At 45.3% G+C, this 21539-nt stretch overlaps 1 protein-coding gene across 7 annotated transcripts in view; it reads right to left on the bottom strand.

The window, feature by feature from the left end:
- The window catches only part of LOC137375453 (rho guanine nucleotide exchange factor 26-like), a 225825-nt gene extending 204587 nt beyond the window's left edge, over positions 1–21238 (bottom strand). Inside the window, exons 1-2 of one of the 7 annotated variants that reach the window (XM_068042725.1) lie at positions 20839–21238; positions 17534–18347 (exon numbers count right to left, since the gene is read on the bottom strand). In XM_068042725.1, coding sequence (XP_067898826.1) covers positions 17534–18250 — 717 coding nt within the window. In that variant the 5' untranslated portion in view covers positions 18251–18347; positions 20839–21238. Of the gene's footprint in view, positions 1–17533; positions 18348–19829; positions 20023–20294; positions 20398–20639; positions 20759–20838 lie in introns of those variants that run through there. The other 6 variants (XM_068042727.1, XM_068042726.1, XM_068042731.1 and 3 more) reach the window with 6 other exon arrangements.
- Between the last annotated feature and the right edge of the window lie 301 nt (positions 21239–21539).

Below are 21539 nucleotides of genomic sequence, written 5' to 3'. Positions count from 1 at the left end.
TGCTCGAATCGATCTTGTTCAGTGAAAGAGGAAGAAAGCTGGTGATGGGAGAGGTCAGAGGTCAGGAACACTGTGATTATCATTATCACGGAGAGGCCCCTGGGAAGTGTGTCCTCCCGCAGTACATTGTCTTCGTCAGCATCATGCCCAACCTGAGACTTTCTAAAATAACTCAAACCCTTTGGCACAGCGCTAGTTATAATATCAAAGAGTTCCAGGCAGGGCTTGGCACCAACATGTTGCACCACAGACATTTGACAAAATTGACAACCACTGACATGGGGGCAATTAATCTGTATCTAAAGTGTATAGCTAACCTAATGCCATAAAAACACAGTCCCACTTAGAACACATTGCTCCCTATTTAGTGAGTACCTGGCATTGTTTTAGCTTGCACAAGTAGTCAATGTCTGCCCACACACCTGATGTAGCGGAGAATCCGAATAGATTTCCATCTCTCAGGTTTGATCTTGATCTCTTTCTCTCCCCTCTCGCACTCTCTATCCCTCTCTGTGTCCCGCTCTCACCCCTCTCTCTCCCCCACCTGTGTCCAGCTTTCTCCCCCTCCTCCCTATGTCCATCCATCTCCCCTCTTTCTCTTTCTCTCCCCCTCCCTTCCTCTCTCTCCCCTCCCTCTCTCTCTCCCTGTTTCTCCTTCCCCCCCCCCCCCCTTCTCTCTCTGTCTCTCACAGTTACAGAGAGCAGGAACTCTCCCCAGAGCTGCTTTGTGATTGGGCAGTTTTTTAAAAAATTCACCGTCAGTTTCACAACTGACGTGTCGGGAGCGGGAACAGCAGCTTCCGAACTCAGGACAAGTTCAGGGTTTTCGGCAGGCTTCGGAGTTCAAAAGCCACTGTTCCTGCCCTAAGTACCTGTCAGCTGTGAAACTGACGGCTGTGAATTTTTTTTAAAGTCAGACTGGTCTGGAAGAAGAAGTAAATGGGAAATTTCTGATCCCTGAAATTACCAGTCACAGACCTCAAAATTTCTACCACGGACACTGGTGTTGTCAACCCCTGTAAAGACCGGATACTCGACCCAAACCGGACGGGACCCGACGACGTGTTGGGTTCGGGTCGGGTCGGGTTGCACTTCCGGGTCCGGCATTCGGGCTCGGGTCGGATACGTTCTTTCACAGGTAAGTGGCTCCAATGATAATTTAATTTTTGGATTAGAAAGTTGGTTTCGTTACAGTGATTTTAAGCTTGTGCAGATCAGCAAGAAATTGAAAAACGAAAGGTAAGTTAACTGATGGTCGGGTCGAGCTCGGGTCGGATGTGGTTCTGTTGGGCTCGGGTTGGGTTTTTTTTTGCAGACCCAAGCAGGCCTTTAATACCGCAGGTCCCAGACAAGATTTAAACACAAATTTCTCAATTTCTTTTCCAACTTTCTCGCCCCGTCACATGCTCCTCCTGCCGGCCTATTTGCTCAACAGGTGCTTGCAGCCCTCTGGGACCTTACTCATGAAGTATTTTTGACGTGTAGTTTATGTTGAAATGTACGAAACCCAGCAGCCAATTTGTGCACAGCAAGCTCCCACAAACAGCAATGAGAGATAATCACCAGACAATCTTTTTTAAGTATTTAGCTGAGATAAATGTTGGCTAGGACGTCATCTAATTGCTTAGCAGAGCAGGGTCCGAGGGGTTGAATATCCTCCCCCTGTTCCTAATGTCACCTATGTTACCATACTTAGAATCACAGAATGATACAGTGCTGAAGAGGCCATTTGACCCATTTTGCCTGTGTCTTTTCTGTCTTTGATGGCACATCTTGAGACCCAAACTCAGAAGAGCACCCCCTCCTCCATCAGTGTGACGTCTCACATTTACAATCCAGATACTCTGTTGCATTGTCAGACAAAATTCCCAGTTCCATCCTAAATTGGGGCAATTTCATTCCTTGCACTTGTGCCCACAAGGAACTGAACTCCAGCTACATGATCCAGCACCCACCCTTCCAAATCTGGCTTGTTGGGACACGCGCCCCTTCTCTATTCTTCCCACCAACATACCTGCTCGATCTCTGGTGGCAGAACTCCCCATGGTCACAGCCCTTTGTACTGACATTCTCCTCTAAACCCTTCATCATGCCATCGCTCTCCTCAGCTTCAAAAGCCTCCTCACAACTTACTGTTTTGACCATAAAGTCATCTCCCCCAAACTCTCCTAATTACTAGTTGGATCCCAACTCTCCCACTCTGACTTGGTGCAGGCCAACCTGATAGCCTCTCGATCACCCAAGAAAGCCTACTTCCACCACCACAACATTGCCCATCTCCACTCCTGCCTCAGCTCATCTGCTGCAGAAACCCTCATCCATGTCTCTGTTACCTCTAGACTTACTATTCCAATGCACTCCTGGCTGGCCAGCCTCCCATTTTCTACCCTTTGTAAACTTAAGCTCATTCAAAATTCTGCTGCTGTGTCCTAACATGCACCAAGACCTGTTCACCCATCGCCCTGTGTTCGTTCCCGGTTAAGCAAGGTCTCAATTATTATATTTTAATCTGGTGTGCAAATTCCATTATAGACTTGTCCCTCCCCATCTCTAAAAACTTCTCTCACCCTCCCAGATTCCTGCACTCCTCCAGTTCTGGTCTTCTGTGCATCCCCGATTTCCATTGTTTCACCATTAGTGGCCGTTCCTTCAGCTGCAGAATTCCCTGTCAAAACTTCTCCGCCTCTCTATCTCTCTCTCCTCCTTGAAGACCCTCCTTAAAACCTACCTCTTTAGCCTGTCCTAGAATCTCTTTATGTGGCTCGGTGCCAAATTTTGTTTGATAAAGCTCTTGCGAAGCACCTGGAGAAGTTTTGTTATGTAAAAGGCACCATCTAAATGCAAGTTGCTGAAGGTGCTATATTAACCATTACAGTTGTTGAGACTGGCTAAACTCCTTTAACCAATAAGTCTGAGCTTACCTTAGTGCCAGTACTCTCACATAAAGGCTGGCTCGGGTCTGCAAATGAAACCCAACCCGAGCCTGACAGAACCACATCCGACCCGAGCCCAACCTGGCCAGAGTCCTTTCATTTTTCCCCGCACCTGACCCGACCCGACCCGACCACCAGAATGTTCAGTTAACCTAGCTTCCGTTTTTCACTTTTTAAGTTTGTGCAGATAAGCAACAAAAACTGTAACTGGACTTGAAAGGTTGTTTAAAAAGTACATTAAGATTGGAGCCACATAACGGAGGTGGTGATAGAGTGTGTCCGACCCGGCCCGACCCGAGCCCGAATGCCCGACCCGGAAGAGCGACCTGACCCGAACCCGAATCTGACACATGTCGTTGGGTCCCGTTGGGTTCGGGTCAGGTAGCTGTGCTCTACTCTCACATCTGTGCCAGAAAGCTTTGGGTTCAAGCCGACAACAGACTTGAGTGTATAATCCAGGCTGATACTACATTGCAATACAGACGGAGAGCTACAGTGCCACAAGTGTTCCCTTTAATCAAAAGTTCCACCTCCTTGTTTGGGTCAGTGTAAAAGTTCCTACTGGACCAAAGAAGAGCATGGGAATTCTTTAGCCGTCCTGGCCAACATTCATCTTTCCATCGACATCACCAAAAAGCCACGAGAGGAAACTTGCATCTCTTGGCGTGTTTAGCGTGAACTCAGGGTCCAGCTAAGAAAGAGTAAAATCTCGGTCGGAGGTGGGGGAATTAATTTATATAGCTCCTTTCATGACCCGAGGACATCTCAAAGCACTTTAGAACCAATGAATTACTTTTGAAGTATAGTTACTGTTGTAATGTTGGAAACACAGCAGCCAATTTGTGCACAAGGAAGCTCCCACAAATAGCATTGAAATAAATGCCCAGATAATCTGCTTTAGCTGAGAGATAATTGATGGCCACCACACCAGGAGAAATCCCTTGCTCTTCTTCAAATCCACCTGAGATGCCAGACGAGGCCTTGGTTTCACTTCTCATCTAAAAGATGGCACCACTAACACTGAAGCTCGCTCAGTACTAGCAGCTGGCTGGAACTTTCTGCTCAAGTCCCTGGAATCCACAACCTGCTGAGTCAGAGGTGAATGTGCTAACAACTGAGCCACAGACAGATACCAGTACATGGCCCCAACTTCTCAGAAGTCAATTCTCTGTGTCTGCCAGTGCGAGAGGCTATGCTGTATGGTGCTGTGCCACCTCCATCCCTCTAACATCCTACATGCAGTTTTAATGATAACTCACGTCCTCTTTATCTCATAACATTATGCTGGTCACAGCCTCTGTTTCTGCTGCATTTTATAAATAAGGTGACACCAATACACAGCAACATGTCAAAAAATGGTTCCCCCTGCAGTCATCATTTGCTAGCAATGGAACGCCTCCAGCTGACCCCAACCAAAGGGTCAAGGTGCTCTCATTACAGAGATAGAGAAAAAAGAGAGACAGAGAGTGACATTGAGAAGCTAAGAAAAAGAAAAAGAGAGAGAAAAAGGCGAGAAACAGACAGAAAGAGATGGATAGAGACTTAGAAAATGAAAAACAGTGCTAGAGGGAGACTGAGAAAACGAGACAGAAGTGAAAAAGAGAGGCAGAAGTAAGGATTGGAAAAGAGAAAGAAAGGTCAGTAGAAACAAAGAAAGATGTTGTTCTGTGCAATAGAAATAAGACACGAGGTGAAAACAGTTGCATTTCCCAAGTTTCAGCTCCAGCGCAGATCGCACCTGCAGCGAACCTCATTTGCCAACTCAGGAGCATGCTGTGGCACCAGCTGTTCCAGAAACTCAGCATGTCCGGAAAACTCAGCCAAAAACCAGCACATACCACGTAACTACTCAGTATCACGACGAAGTAAACCCATAAAAACCCCTACAAAAACTCTTTGCTCCTGGTACTATGCTATCCCCGTAGTCCAGCAGGCTGTGGGAGACTGAGAAAAAGAGAGAAACAGGGGCCGAGAGAGAGAGAGAGAGAGAAGGGGACAGAAAGAGAAAGAGAGAAAGAGAGAGAGAGAGGAGAAAGAAAGAGAGAGGAGAGAGAAAGAGAAAAAAACAGAGAGAGAAAGAAAGAGAGAGAGAAAAAGAGAGGGAGAAAGAGAGAGGGAGAAAGAAAGAGAGAGAGAGAAAAAGAGGGAGAGGGAGAAAAAGAGAGAGAAAGAAAGAGAAAGGAAGAGAGAAAACGAGAGAGAAAGAGAGGGGGGAAGAGAAAGAGAGAAAGACAGAGAAAGCGAGAAAGAGAGAGAAAGAGAAGAAGAGAAAGAGAGGAAGAGAAAGAGAGAAAGAGAGAGAAAGAGAGAGGAGAAAGAAAGAGAGAGGAGAGAGAGAGAAAGAGAAAGAGAGAGGAGAAAGAAAGAGAGAGGAGAGAGAGAGAAAGAGAAAGAGAGAGAGAAAGAAAGAGAGAGAAAAAGAGAGAGGGAGAAAGAGAGGGAGATAGAAAGAGAGGGAGAGAGGGGGAGAAAGGTAGAAAGAGAAAGAGAGAGAAAGCAAGAGTGAGAGAAAGAGAGAGAGAGGAAGAGAGAGGAGAAAGAAAGAGAAAGCGAGAGAGAGAGAGAAAAAAAGAGAGATAAAATGAGAGAGGGAGAGAGAGAGGGAGAAGGAGAAAGAGAGCAAGAGAAAGAGAGAGAGAGGAGAGAGAAAGAGAAAGAAAGAGAGGGAGAACGAGCGAGAGAGAGAGAGAGAGAAAGAGAGGGAGAGAAAGGGAGATAAAGAGAGAGAAAGAGAAAAGGAGAGAGAGAGAGAAAGAAAAAGACGGAGAAAGAGAGAAAGAGAAAGGGAGAGAAAGAGACAGAGAAAGAGAAAGAAAGAGACGGAGAAAGAGAGAAAGAGAGAAAGCGAGCGAGAAAGAGAGAGAAAGAGAGAGAAAGAGGAAGCGAGAGAAAGAGAGAGAGAAAGAGGGGGGAAAGAGAAAGAGAAAGAAAGACAGAGAAAGCGAGAGAGAAAGAGAGAAAGTGAAAGGGAGAGAAAGAGAAAGAGAGAGAGAAAGAGAGAGAAAGAGAAAGAAAGAGACGGAGAAAGAAAGGGAGAAAGAGAGATAGAGAAAGAGAGAAAGCAAGAGAGAAAGTGAGAGAGAGCGAAGGAGAGAGAAAGAGGAAGCGAGAGAAAGAGAGAGAGAAAGAGAAAGAGAGAAAGAAAGACAGAGAGCGAGGAGGAGAAAGAAAGAGAGAGAAAGAGAAAGAGAAAAAGAGAGGGAGAAAGAGAGGGGGAGAGAAAGAGAGGGAGAGAGAAAGAGAGGGAGAGAGAGGGTGGAGAAAGAGAGAGAGAGAAAGAGAGAGAGAGAGAAAGAGAAAGAAAGAGGGAGAAAGAGAGACTGGGAAAGAAAGAGAGAAAGCGAGAGAGAGAAAGAGAAAGAGAGAGAGAGGAGAAAGAAAGAGAGAGAAAGAGAAAGAGAGAGAGAAAGAAAGAGAGAGAGAGAAAGAGAGAAAGCGAGAGAGAAAGAGAAAGAAAGAGAGGGAGAAAGAGAGAAAGAGAAAGAGAGAAAGCGAGAGAGAGCGAAAGAGAAAGGGAGAGAAAGAGGGAGAGAAAGAGGAAGCGAGAGAGAGAAAGAGAGAGACAGTAAGAGAGAGAGAGAAAGAGGAAGTGAGAGAAAGAGAGACAGTAAAAGAGAAAGAGAGAGAAAGTGACAGAGAAAGAGTGAGAAAGAGAGAGAGAAAGAGTGAGAAAGATAGAGAGATAAAGAGAGAGAGAGAGAGAGAGAAAGAGAAAGACAGAAAGAGAAAGAGAGAGAGACAGAGAAAGAGAAAGGGAGAAAGAGAGAAAGAGAAATAGCGAGAGAAAGAGAAAGAGACAGAAAAAGAGAAAGAGAGAAAGAAAGAGAGAGAACGTGAGAGAGAAAGAGGAAGAGAGAGAGAGAGAAGGAGAAGGAGAGAAAGAGAGCGAGAAAATGAGAGAGAAAGAGAAAGAGGGAGAAAGAGAAAGAGAGAGCTAGAGAAAGAAAATGAGAGAGAAAGAGAGAAAGAAAGAGATAGCGAGAAAGAGGGAGAGAGAAAGAAAGAAAGAAAGAGAGAGAAAAAGTGAAAAAGAAAGATAGAAAGATAGATTCCTCATGCTGCCACAGGATCTGAGGATCACTGGAAACCTTCACGACAGTCAGCCGTGTACTGCAAGCATTAGCCCATTGTAGGGGTGTCCAGAGCTGTAACCAACTGTACCCTGTCCATCAACTGCACACTCGCACTTCTTAGAGTAATTGGGAACAGGAACCCGAAGCAATTATTCCCGTTCCCTCCCTCAGCTTCTCCAGGAAGATGAATAACTTTCACAGTGGCGATCGGCCGAAGGATTGCAGCTGGGATCTTCCCGATCCGCTATTACACATTGCATTCAGCCAACATGCCATCAGGTTGCACAAATAAATGTGGTGCATGACTGAGACAAAGCTGACTAACTAACCAGCCCCTGTGATAAATGCCCTTAAGGCTACGAAGCATTGCCATCGATATCGTACCTTTCAGAATCACAGGACACTCCAAAGTGCTTTACAAGCAATGAAGTAATGTTGAAGCGTCATCACTGTTATAATGTAGGAAATATGACAGCCAATTTGCACACAGCAAGATCCCACAAACAGCAATGTGATAACGATCAGATAATTTGCTTTTTATTCGTGATGTTAAGTGAGATATAAACATTGGCCAGGATAGCAGGGAGAGATTTCCAGTTCATCTTCGAAATAGTAGCATAAGATCCTTTACTTCCAATAAGACATGGCCTCAGTTTCACTTCTCATTTGAATGACAGCAGCTTCAACAGTGCGGCACTCCCTCAGCACTGCACCGGGAAAGTCTCAAGCCTCTTAAGTGGGATTTGAACCCACTGGATTACAGATCAGAGTGTTACCAAACAAGCCACAGCCAAAGGTCGGCCTCAGCTTCCAACGAGTCCTGAGCAGCTAGCAGCAAACCGGGCTCGTTAGATCTGTGGTTTTGCCAGGTCGTTCCGGAAGTCAAAGAACAAAGAACAGTACAGAACAGGAACAGGCCATTCGGCCCTCCAAGCCTGTGCCGATCTTGATGCCTGTCTAAACTAAAACCTTCTGCACTTCCGGCGACCGTATCCCTCTATTCCCATCCTATTCATGTATTTGTCAAGATGCCTCTTAAACGTCGCTATCGTACCTGCTTCCACCATCTCCCCCGGCAGCAAGTTCCAGGCACTCGCCACCCTCTGTGTAAAGAACTTGCCTCGCACATCCCCTCTAAACTTTGCCCCTCGCACCTTAAACCTATGTCCCCTAGTAATTGATTCTCCCACCCTGGTAAAAAGCTTCTGACTAACCACTCTGTCCATGCCACTCATAACTTTGTAAACCTCTATCATGTCACCCCTCCATGTCGTCGTTCCAGTGAAAACAATCCGAGTTTTTCCAACCTCTCCTCATAGTTAGTGCCCTCCAGACCAGGCAACATCCTGGTAAACCTCTTCTGTACCCTCTCCAAAGCCACCACATCCTTCTGGTAATGTGGCGACCAGAATTGCATGCAATATTCCAAGTGTGGCCTAACTAAGGTTCTGTACAGCTGCAGCATGACTTGCCAATTTTTATACTCTATGCCCCGACCGATGAAGGCAAGCATGCCGTATGCCTTCTTGACTACCTTATCCACCTGCGTTGCCACTTTCAGTGATCTGTGGACCTGTACGCCCAGATCTCTCTGCCTGTCAATACTCCTAAGGGTTCTGCCATTTACTGTATACTTCCCACCTGCATTTGACCTTCCAAAATGCATTACCTCACATTTGTCCAGATTAAACTGCATCTGCCATTTCTCCGCCCAAGTCTCTAACCGATCTATATCCTGCTGTATCTTCTGACAATCCTCATCACTATCCGCAACTCCACCAACCTTTGTGTCGTCCGCAAACTTACTAATCAGACCAGCTACATTTTCCTCCAAATCATTTATATATACTACAAACAGCAAAGGACCCAGCACTGATCCCTGCAGAACACCACTAGTCACATCCCTCCATTCAGAAAAGCACCCTTCCACTGCTACCCTCTGTCTTCTATGACCGAGCCAGTTCTGTATCCATCTTGCCAGCTCAACTCTGATCCAATGTGACTTCACCTTTTGTACCAGTCTGCCACAAGGGACCTTGTCAAAGAATTTACTGAAGTCCATGTAGACAACATCCACTGCCCTTCATTCATCAATCATCTTCGTCACTTCCTCAAAAAACTCGATCAAGTTAGTGAGACACGACCTCCCCTTCACAAAACCATACTGCCTCTCGCTAATAAGTCCATTTGTTTCCAAATGGGAGTAAATCCTGTCCCAAAGAATCCTCTCCAATAATTTCCCTACCACTAACGTAAGGCTCACCAGCCTGTAATTTCCTGGATTATCCTTGCTACCCTTCTTAAACAAAGGAACAACATTGGCTATTCTCCAGTCCTCTCCAGTACCTGTAGCCAATGAGGATACAAAGATTTCTGTCAAGGCCCCAGCAATTTCCTTCCTTGCCTCCCTCAGTATTCTGGGGTAGATCCCATCAGGCCCTGGGGACTTATCTACCTTAATGTTTTTCAAGACCCCAACACCTCCTCCTTTTTGATATCGACATGACCCAGACTATCTGCACTCCCTTCCCTAGACTCATCATCCATCAAGTTCTTCTCTTTGGTGAATACTGATGCAAAGTACTCATTTAGTACCTTGCCCATTTCCTCTGGCTCCACGCATAGATTCCCTCCTCTGTCCTTGAGTGGGCCAACCCTTTCCCTGGCTACCCTCTTGCTCTTTATATACATATAAAAAACCTTGGGATTCTGCTTAATCCTGTTTGCCAATGACTTTTCATGACCCCTTTTAGCCCTACTGACTCCTTGCTTAAGTTCCTTCCTACTTTCTTTAGATTCCTCAAGGGCTTCGTCTGTTCCCAGCCTTCTAGCCCTTACAAATGTTTCCTTTTTATTTTTGACTAGGCTCACAATATCCCTCGTTATCCAAGGTTCCTGAAACTTGACAAACTTATCCTTCATCCTCACAGGAACATGCCGGTCCTGGATTCTAATCAACTGACGTTTGAAAGACTCCCACATGTCAGATGTTGATTTACCCTCAAACAGCCGCCCCCTGTCTAAATTCTTCAGTTCCTGCCTAATATTATGATAATTAGCCTTCCCCCAATTTAGCACCTTCACCCGAGGACTACTCTTATCCTTATCCACAAGTACCTTAAAACTTACGGAATTATGGTCACTGTTCTCGAAATGCTCCCCTACTGAAACTTCGACCACCTGGCCGGGCTCATTCCCCAATACCAGGTCCAGTACTGCCCCATCCCTAGTTGGACTATCTACATATTGTTTCAAGAAGTCCTCCTGGATGCTCCTTACAAATTCTGCCCCATTCAAGCCCCTAGCACTAAGTGAGTCCCAGTCAATATAGGGGAAGTTAAAATCACCCACCACAACAACCCTGTTGCTTTTACATCTTTCCAAAATCTGTCTACATATCTGCTCCTCTATCTCCCGCTGGCTGTTGGGAGGCCTGTAGTAAACCCCCAACATTGTGACTGCACCCTTCCTATTCCTGAGCTCTACCCATATTGCCTCACTGCATGACCCCTCTGAGGTGTCCTCCAGCAGTATAGCTGTGATGTTCTCCTTAACCAGTAATGCAACTCCCCCACCCCTTTTACATTCCCCTCTATCCCACCTGAAGCTTCTAAATCCCGGAACATTTAGCATCCAATCCTGTCCTTCCCTCAACCAAATCTCTGTAATAGCAACAACATCATAGTTCCAAGTACTAATCCAAGCTCTAAGTTCCTCTGCCTTACCTGTTATACTTCTCGCATTGAAACAAATGCACTTCAGACCACTAGTCCCACTGTGCTCAGCAACATCTCCCTGCCTGCTCTTCCTCTCAGTCTTACTGGCCTCATTCACTAGTTCCCCCTCAGTTATTTCACCTGCTGACCTACTGCTCTGGTTCCCATCCCCCTGCCACACTAGATTAAACCCTCCCTAGTGACACTAGCAAACCTCGCAGCCAGGATATTTGTGCCCCTCCAGTTTAGATGCAACCCATCCTTCTTGTACAGGTCCCATCTGTCCCTGAAAAGATCCCAATGATCCAGATATCTGAAACCCTCCCTCCTACAGCAACTATTTAGCCACGTATTTAGCTGCAGTATCTTCCTATTTCTAGCCTCACTGGCACGTGGCACAGGGAGTAATCCCGAGATTACAACCCTAGAGGTCCTGTTTTTTAACTTATTATCTAACTCCCTGAACTCCCCCTGCAGGACCTCGTCACTCTTCCTGCTTATGTCGTTAGTGCCAATGTGTACCACAACGTCTGGCTGTTCACCCTCCCCCTTCAGAATGCCCCCTGTCCATTCAGAGACATCCTTGACCCTGGCACCAGGGAGGCAACATACCATCCTGGAGTCTCTTTCACGTCCACAGAAGCGCCTATCTGTGCCCCTGACTATAGAGTCCCCTATAACTATTGCTCTTCTGCGCTTTGGCCATCCCTGCTGAACAACAGAGCCAGCTGTGGTGCCACTGCTCTGGCTGCTGCTGTTGTTTTCCCCTGATAGGCCATCCCCCCCCAACAGTATCCAAAACGGTATACTTGTTAGAGAGGGGGATAGCCACAGGGAATTCCTGCACTGACTGCCTGCCCCTTCTAGCAGTTACCCATCTATCTGCCTGCACCTTGGGTGTAACCACATCTCTAAAACTCCTGTCTATGATGCTTTCCGCCACCTGCATGCTCCTAAGTGCATCCAATTGCTGCTCCAACCGATCCATGCGGTCTGTGAGGATCTGTAATTGGATACAGTTCCTGCAGATGTAGTTGTCCAGAACGCTGGAAGCGTCACGGACCTCCCACACTTCACAGGTGAAGCACTTTACCCCTCTAACTGACATTTCTAGCACTAAATAATAAATTAATTTAAAATAAATATTTATTAATTCCTTACTAAATTAAGTTACAATTAACTATATGGTCCGTAGCGCTAGATTTCTGCTATAAATATTAAATGCTAAATACAGTAATCTCCTCCCTCCGGTTTAGTTACTCCTCTACTTATTAATTAATTAGTTAATTAGGGTTAATTAGTTTATCAATGTTTTATACTCAAATTCAGTGCAGATTCCCTACCAGCCAATCAGATCACAGTTTTCCTGTGACATCACTTTTTCCGGGTTTTTTTCACCCGAGGTAAGTTACTCCGCCCTCCGAGTCTTCTCCAATCACCTTGCAGCTCCCCTCTGACCTCACTGTTTGCCTTTTTTTTCAAAACTCCAGTGCGCTGCAAGAGCTCCAGGAAGGTCAGACATAATGAATCTGGCAATTTTACACAGTGATTGCCAACAGCAATGAGTCCCACACTTCCAACAACAACTTACATTTATACAGCACCTTCAACAAAGTAAGATTTAAAAAACACAAGGTAGAAGAAGGAGGCTTCCCTTCAAAGCCCATCAACAGGTTTGTTTTTTTTACATTTAGATTTTAATTGGGAGTAAACCCCAATGCACCACAGTGATTTATGCTGACTTTGTACTTGCTAGACACTTCACAGGAGAATTATCAGACAACAGAAGGAGACATTAGGATAGGTAACCAAAAGCATGTCAAAGAGTTGGGTTTTAGGGAGTCTCTTCAGGATAGAGATTTAGTGAGGGACTTCCAGCACTTAGGGCTTGGGCAGCTGGAGATAGGCCTGCCAAAGGTGGAGTGAAGGATGTTGAGGACATGCATTTGGAACCCCCTGACTCTTTTGCCAATTATCTTAAATCTGTGTTCTCTGGCTACCGCCCCTTCTGCCATTTTCCTTAATTACTCTATCAAAACTCTTCAAGATTTTGAACACCATTATCAAATCTTCTCTTAACCTTCTGTCCTCTAGTATTTCCACGCAACTCTAGTCCCTTTCCCTGGTACCATTCCAGTAAATCTCTTCCGCACCCTTTTGAAGGCTTTGACGTCCTTCCTAAAGTCTGGTGCCCAGAATGGAACACAATATGCCAGCTGGGCTTCACTTCATATCACCAGGCTTGGTTCACGAGATTTTAGTGCATGATACTGGCAAGAGATTAACAGGCTCACATGACTAGCAGGTGCAAAGTCAACATAAATCAAACACCAGCACCTGTAAGTTCCCCATCAAGTCACACACCATCCTGACTTGGCAAGATAATTCCATTCCATCATTGTCACTGGGCCAAACTCCTGGAACTCGCTCCCTAACAGCACTGTGAGTCTACCTACAGCACACTGAGAGCAGCGGTTTAAGAAAGTGGCTCACCACCAACTTCTCAAGTGCAATTACGGATGGGCAGAAAATATTGACCTTGCCAATGACACAATGAATAAAAACAAACACTGTGGTACACTGGAGTGGAAATGTAATATTCCTTTCACCAAAAGAGTTTGTTCTCGATTGAAATTTAAATGTAAAAATAAACCTGTTCATGGGCTTTGAAGGGACCTTGTATTTTTTAAGATATTCTTTTTTAAATGATTTATTATTTGTATTGCTCGCTGCCTGGACATCATACCCACCCCCTGGAAAAGATGGACAGGTCAATAGCAAAGAGCCATGCATGAATCAATGGGATTTATAACTGCCTGCTAAAGTTCAGACTGGGCTACCTGCACCTTCAGAATCACATGGCACAGAAAAAGGCCATTCAGCCCATCTGTTTGTGCTGGCTCTTTTCAATTAATCCTACTAATCTCCTGATCTTGCCCCATAGCCCTGTAATTTTTCCAAGTATATCTACACAATTCCCCTTTGAAACCCAACATTTTAGTTGAGAGCAAAGCTCAGTTGCATGCTTCCTGAATTGTACTGGGTAATTCATCAATCAATAAATGATCAAGTAATCTGACATTCAAAGGTGTTGGTTGAGGGATCAATCTTGGTCAGCAGAGAAAGAGAAGTCCCGTGCTCTTCTTCAAATAGTGCCATGGGATCTTTTACATCCACTTGTGAGGACAGACAGGACCTCATCTCACGAGAGGCGGCGCCACCCAACAGTACTGCCCTGGGGTGCCAGGCAAAACTTATGTGTTTAAGTCTCTGGAGTGAGGCTTGAACCCACAACACTCTGATTCAGAGGTGACAGCATTATCCACTGCGCTACAGCTGACAACTTAGCAATTAGCTGTTGTTAGATGAGACCAAATAGATAAGAACCTATTAGAGCAGCAGCTCATACAATGAGTTCTGATTTCAATGTAGACTACCCTTAGTTCAAAGCTGCTTAATTCAAATGATCTGATTATCAATTTTTCCCCACAATGGAACACAGACATCAAGCCAGATTTTTTCACGGGCTTTGGGACCCCAACGGTGCTACCAAATGGGGATCCCGAGCCCACACTTACCAGCAGTGCACAATCTTCCCAGAGGCAGGATCCACTCTCCATACTGTCAGTCCAATCAGAGGCTGGCAGTTCAGCAGCCCTACCAGGAGAGGTGGACGCTGCTGAAGCAGGTTGGGAACCACGAGGGCACCTCAACTTGAGGCACCTTCGGAGGCATGCATTTAAAATTAGAGATTGGCGGGGGGGGGAAGCCACCAGGCTCCTTGGATCGGAGGGGAAATTGCTCCGGGCGCATCGTTTGGGTCGCAGGTGTGGCCGTTCCTGGCTGTGGCCTCCTCTTTGGGGCATGGAGCCTCCAGCTCCGATGAGCCCCAGGCCTGCCACAGGGAGACTGCCTCCATTGCGATGGTGGCCTCCATACATGGAGGGCAGGGTTGGTGGGGCCACTCCACCAGTGGCAAAGTGCCAGCGCGTCTGTAAAATGAGACCCAATTGGGTCCGATTAAATGAATTGGTTGCCTTCCTCCACAGTGCAGGGAGTCGATCCAGGCCCCCACCCGCACATGGGAAACGTCCTCGGCAAAAGGAATGCATCGGGGAGCCATCCCGACACAGCTCCTTATTTTCACAGACGCCCTGGGAGCAAAGGATTGATGAATTTACACTGAAATCTTCAGAGGCATGTTTACGATAGTGCTACGCCCAGGTGACCAGAGCAATTTTGATCCCCATTTGTTTCTGAACCACTTATTAGATTGTTGTTGGCACGACTTTATGACTGCATCTATTATCCACATCAAAGTAGTCACCGAGCCTAGTGGCACCAATGTGCCATCGGGCAAACTGTACTTGACCTCGTACATAGAAGCCATGTATTCCAGTCATTTCATTAGCAAGTCACTAATTACAGAGTAAAGGGGGGATTCTCTTGTTTTTCATTAAAATTTGGGGCATGATTCACTGCTTCAAAGCCAGGATCTGTTAATAGTGAGGATTATTCAGTCCAGGCCCTCAATTAGTAGCACTGTTACCATGGGCAACAGTCCAGATATAGAGAACTCTGTGGAACAGGAGGATCGACATAGCAACATGCTCATGCCCTCTAACCTGGCAGACTAGTTTGGGTTTCTGCCAGTGGACGTTGGCAGGACCAGCAGTGACATATAGATGACAACTCAGTCAATCTATAATTAAAAGGGCACTATAGCTCAAAAGGACAGCTTTCAGACAGACTGGATATAGAATCATACAGCCCCCACCAACCAAAAGGGAGGCCATTCGGCCCATCGTGCCTGTGCCAGCTCTTCGAAAGAGCAATCTAAATTCCCGGTCTTGCCCCACAGCCCTGCAAAATTTTTCCTTTTCAATATATATTCACTTCCCTTTTGAAAGTTATTGTTGAATCTGCTTCCACCGCCCTTCCAGGCAGCACTTTCCAGATGATTAAAACGCGCCGTGCAAAAATAAACTTTCATCTTCCTCTTTGGTTCTTTTGCCAATTACCTTAAAACTTCTACGATATTGTATTCCGAAGACCCCACTCCTGTGTTACAACATTCGTACATTATAGCACACGGCCAATTTCATCTCCTGAAGTATCAGTAGTCAGTCTGCCAGCAGGTGGCCTTGACATCGAGGAAAGTGGTGGACAGGTAAAGCTCGGCTCATAGAATCACAGAATAGCACAGCACAGAAGGAGGCCATTCGTCCCATCAGGTCTGCGTCAGCTCTTCCCGGACAGCAATTCAGTTAGTCCCACTCCCCCACTCTTTCCCCATCTTCCTGCAATTTAATCTCTTTCAAGTATTTAAACAACTCCCTTTGAAGGCTGCTATTGAATCTGTATCCAACACCCTATCCGGCAATGCATTCCGAATCCTAACCACGCGTTCCCTTTTGGGAGTTCCCAGAAAACCTCAAGAGGCTTTTGTCTGTGGATAATATCATCACCAAAGTGTTGAGGGAGAAATCATCGGTGAAGATGTGCTGGGACAGGTAAATCAAACTCAGATAAAGGTAAAATACTACAGATGCTGGAAATCTGAAATAAAAACAAGAAATGCTGGAAATACTCAGCAGGTCTGGCAGCATCTGTGGAGAGAGAAACAGAGTTAACATTTCAGGAAACGTTAACTCTGCTTCTCGCTCCGCAGATGCTGCCAGACCTGCTGAGTATTTCCAGCATTTCTTGTTTTTAAATCAACCTCACAGTTGGATGATTATGGGTTCAAGCCACACTTTCGAATCTAAGTGCATAATCGAGGCTGACACACCAGTTGCATTTTCCCAACTCTCAGATAGATATTAAAAGTCCCCATGGCACTCATTTAAAACAGAATAGAGTGGAAACTTCTCCAAGTGTTCTTTTTCAAGCAACAGCACTCGAACAGATTAATAAGTCATTCACTTCACACAATGGAACATTGCTGGTCAATCAGCTCACTGTGGGATCTTGCTGTGTACAGATTTGCTGCCGTACTTGCCTGTGTAACAACAGCTCATAAACCACTTTGGGGCAACCTCAAAGATGTGCGAGTAACACTTATGGAGTAGGGGTGGAACTCTCTGTACTGGACATTCCCGGGGTGGAGAGGTAGTGGAGGAGGACAGCATTGCCGCCATAGCAGATGTAAATGAAAAAAAGCATGTGTGAAATCCGGTCACATAACCATCGTTGATTCAATTGAATAATGCACGATTATCACCATAGTTACAAATAAATACAAAATGCACTGGGAATTCTGAATGACCCCAAGTACGTAGATGGATTAAACACTGAGGTCGAACAATAATCTGTGTGCTCCTGGCATGGAGCCTGACCCACTGAGAGCACGTAATGAGCTGCACATGTGCGGTTTCTCCAATATGTGCTCCCAGCGGGTGCGGCTCCTCTCCTGGCACAATTGGATAATGTACAATGAAGAAACACTCTCAGACAAGTAAAGCTCATCAAAGCCCATCCCAATAGTAATTCAATTTATCCAGCCTAGCCCTCGAATGCACCTTGAACATAGGTAGCCATTCAGCCCTTCGAGCCTGTTCTGCGATTCAATTAGATCACAGCCAATCTGCATCTTAACCCATCAACCTGCCTTGGTTCTATATCCCTTTAATACCCCTACTTAACAAAAATCTACTGATCTTAGTTTTGACATTTTCAATTAAACCCTCAACAACTTGTTTGGGGGAAGGCAATTTCCTGATTTCCACTACCCTTTCTTTGAACTATTCCTTACTTGGTAGATTATTCTAAAAAGCTTATTCAACAAAGCTTTGATTCAACAAACACTTACTTTCCCTTTGCCCAAGCTGAAGAACTTCTCTTTATCCTCCAGGACGGTCTTAAGATTGGGTTGGGACCTGCGATTGTTATTTTTCACACTTGATGCGTTGTCAAAATGAATCCCGCTAACCACCGCTCTTCTGTACGAGGTGGACCTCAGCCCCCGGCGGAGCAGTCCTGGGCTGTCCAGCTCAGAGTCCATGTCTCCATCCATCTCTAGTTTCGGTATAAGCAGGGTGCTGCGGGTCTCTACCATACTCTGCACCCGCCGACTTCTCGCACTAAACTCCAGATTCTGGTTGTTTTGATGATGGTTCTTGATTTTAATTCCCGATGCCAAGTCCTTGGGAATGATCTGCTGCGTCCCGTTCTTCAACGAAACAGCACTGTTGGTACTCAGGACAAGGTGCTGCTTTTCAGGTGTCGGAAGCGACTGGGTGGAGGGCTGCCTCTGGAGCAAGAGCCTGCCATCCGGAGAAGGGGTAAGATTCCCGTTACGGGTAGGGACAGCAGACACATTGCCATCCACTGGGAAATCCGTCACTAGGACACCATCAATTTGGTAGGAGGATGGTCTCGCCTTGCTGCGACGATTCAAAGTCCTTGCATTGGGCGATTTGGGAGTTGATCTTCTCCTCCGCCACAGTGGTGTTATGGCAAGATTGGACAGGTCAACTTCACTTTCCTGATCCATCTTATCTGTCGTGCTTACACATGAACTTGACATAGGCGATGTCCCACTCCACAGAACTCCATCTTTGTAACTCCTTTAGTACTTCAGTGTGGAGCTGGAGTCATATGTAGACAAGAACGGAATGACCTGTCTGACAATGGAAGAAGTTATGTTTAAAACACTTCACCCAGCTCTAACCAACAGAATATTACAGCAACCATTATTATCTCAGTTGTTAGTCAAAAGGCATTATAGGGTAACAGCACTCCATTTATTTTTCCATCCTTCTTGCTTCAGAATTAATAAAAAAGGACTGAAAAAAAACTGCAAATCTGAAACAAAATCAGAAAATGTTGGAAATGCATTGGGGGTCAGTCTGTGGTATAGGACCAGTGAGCCAAAGGTCATAAGTTCAAATGCCACCATAGCAAACCATCTTAGAAGCTGCCAGATTATCACAAAAACCCAACTGGCTCATTAAGGCCCTTCTGGGCAGAGAACCTGCCAACTCTATCCATTCTAGTCTACATGTGAAGTGGCCTATCCATTATCTATTTGGGTCTAACTCTTCAGAACAGTTACACAAGTCATATCGGAAACATGAAACTGTCTTATCTCCCTATACTGACTGACCTCTTTGGTACTCTCAGTATTTTCTATTTCAGAAATAGTTCTCCTCCCACCATCCTATAAAAATAACAAAGTTTGTATCTGTACCAATTCACGCCCAACTTTTCTTTTCATTCATTCACAGGATGGGAGAGTCAGTGGCAAGGCAAGAATTTATTGTCCATCCCTAATGGTGAGTTTCTCTCTTGAACACAACTGAGTGCCTTGCTAGGCCATTTCAAAAGGGCAGTTAAGAGTCAACTGCATTGCTGTGGGTCTGGAGTCAGATATAGGCCAGACCGGGTGAAAACAGTGGATTTCCTTCCTTAAAAGAACATTAGTAAACCAGCTGGGCTTTTATGGCAGTCTGGTAGTTTCATGGTCACCATTACCGAGACTAGCTTTTTATTCCAGATTTATTTAATTAACTGAATTTAATTTGCACCAGCTGCCACGGTAGGTTCTGAATTCATGTCTCCAGTCCAGGCCTCTGGATTATTAGTCAGCAGCATGACCACTATGTTACGGTACCCCTGACTCCCTGCTACATTTTTGTCTCAGATTAACATTAGATGGATGCTAGTTATTTTCATCTCAATTTGTTTTTCCTGTTAACAGACCATACAGCACGACAAACCAAACAGAATTAGAGGTTTTTTTTTAAATGAGCAGCCAGTAAGATGTCACCTTTGAACCAGATGAAATGACGTTTTCAGTCCCATCCTTCTGAATACCAAGGTTACTGTCTCCCCATCGCAGCATTCACCTGACCAGCAGCCTAATATAAAGCCTTATTTGAAGGATGGCATCTTAAGGAATCTCAGTACTGCACCTGGAGTCCCAGCCTTCGTTATGTACTGAAGCCCTGGTGCGGGGCCCAAACCCACATGCAACCGATTTTCCAAGAGCCTTGAATGTTACCTTACTGAGCCAGGCTGACACCCCTACCAACTGAGCTTCAAAGAATGTTCAGAGTAAATAGCCCCGATCTCACTGTCCCCTACTCTCATGGTTTGCACATCACCTTTTTCTAAAATCCATTCTGGGAATGCAGGCATTGCTGGTCAGACTGGCATTTTATTGCCCATCCTTAGTTGCTCCGAGAAGATGACGGTGACCTTCTTCCTGAACTGCTCCAGTGTTCTTTGGAGCAGTTTGACGCACACTTGCTCAGTCACTTCTGAGGGCAGTCAAGAGTCAACCACACCCGACACCTAAAGACATTTAAGTTTTCACAACCTGCACGCAATCAGTAACAAATGTTCTGTTTCACGATCAATAGAATTTGTTTTCATCATAACCTACAACAGGAAGAAAAAGAGGTGGGAACGCTGCCTTAGAAACTAGACTGAAGAATTAAGTCCACTTTATAATCAGACATTCAATCTGTCTCACACAAAAAAAGGACATTCTGTTTTTTTAGCTGTTTACTGTACCCCAGTAAAACCTTGAATTGCAGATAGGAAAATAACGTGGATTATATACATACAGTTTCTGCATTCCATGCTTGTTACCAATTGGATCTCAGAGTGGAAACAGCCTCGTTGCCAAATGATATGCCAGAAAGGGTTAATTAGAATCATCCCTTAAAAGTTCCAGATAAGAATTTTTTAAGTCCCCTATCTGCCCAAGAAAAACAACGGATAAAGACATCGCCTGGTAGCCTCTATAACGAACACTTACACAATATTGTGCAACTGACATTTTTTGCATGCGTCAAAATATTGATTAGGTAGAAAACCAGATTTCAGTGTCAAATATATAGTTACACAGGGGCAAAAAAAAAAGTTTTTTTTAAAAAAGGAACAACTTAGATATTGCAAGCGAAACTTACTCTTATAAAATAAACTTTGCAACGTGCTACAAGCAGCTTGCAGTCTGAAAATGAATGATGTTCGTTGCATCTGAGAGATTTCACCACGAAGAAAGCGACCAGGCTTCTCTCCTGGAGAGTCTCTCCTAGATTCGAAACAGCGAAACAAGAGAAATATAAAGAATCCCCCGCTTCCTGAAACATTAAGCATGAAACTCACCCTCTCTACATTCCCGCTGTTGCAATCGGGGTCATTGTCTTCCAGAACTTGCGGCAGGTTCCCATTGCATAAACTTCTGGGAACACACGGCGTTTGATCGGGGGACTTTCGTTAAACTTTTCCTCTCCTTCTCCTGCTGTTCCTTAGCACTGACCTGCTGCTCTCCGTTTTGCACTAATTCCAACCCTCTTGTTCTCAGTTGAGTTGAGCTTCGCCGCGCTTGCCAGGTTTAAATTGAGATCTTGCTGTGTCCCCGGGAGAGACTGAATGAACCGCTCATTCAATCTTGAGCCAAGTTCAAAGTGACGCAATGTAAATCCTGCAGATTCCCCCTTCATCTCCCAGCCCAGTGCCAATAGCTGGGGCTAGCTAGCCAACAAAACTTAGTCTCATCTTCACCAATTAACTCCCTTTCTTTTTCGAAGTTTTGAACTTTGGGAGTAACTTTTTTCTCGATGAAGTCAAAAACTTTTCGCTGGAATGGCGCGCCTCCTTGTGGAGTCTTTCCGAATAGGTTCACCTGCTGGGTTTTCCAAAACACACACAAATTCATCTTGCGCATTGCTGTCAAGCAATGGTTTTACTTTGAAGACAAATTACTTCCTTACCCTGTAATTAGATACATCCCCGAGCTCTAAAGCCTTATCATAGAATGATAACCCACAGAAGGAGGCCATTCGGCCCATTGTGTCTGTGTCAGC

The sequence above is a fragment of the Heterodontus francisci genome, chromosome 11 (genome assembly GCF_036365525.1).
Source record: "Heterodontus francisci isolate sHetFra1 chromosome 11, sHetFra1.hap1, whole genome shotgun sequence".
Lineage (NCBI taxonomy): Eukaryota > Metazoa > Chordata > Chondrichthyes > Heterodontiformes > Heterodontidae > Heterodontus > Heterodontus francisci.
This window is presented reverse-complemented; position numbering and strand designations above follow the sequence as displayed.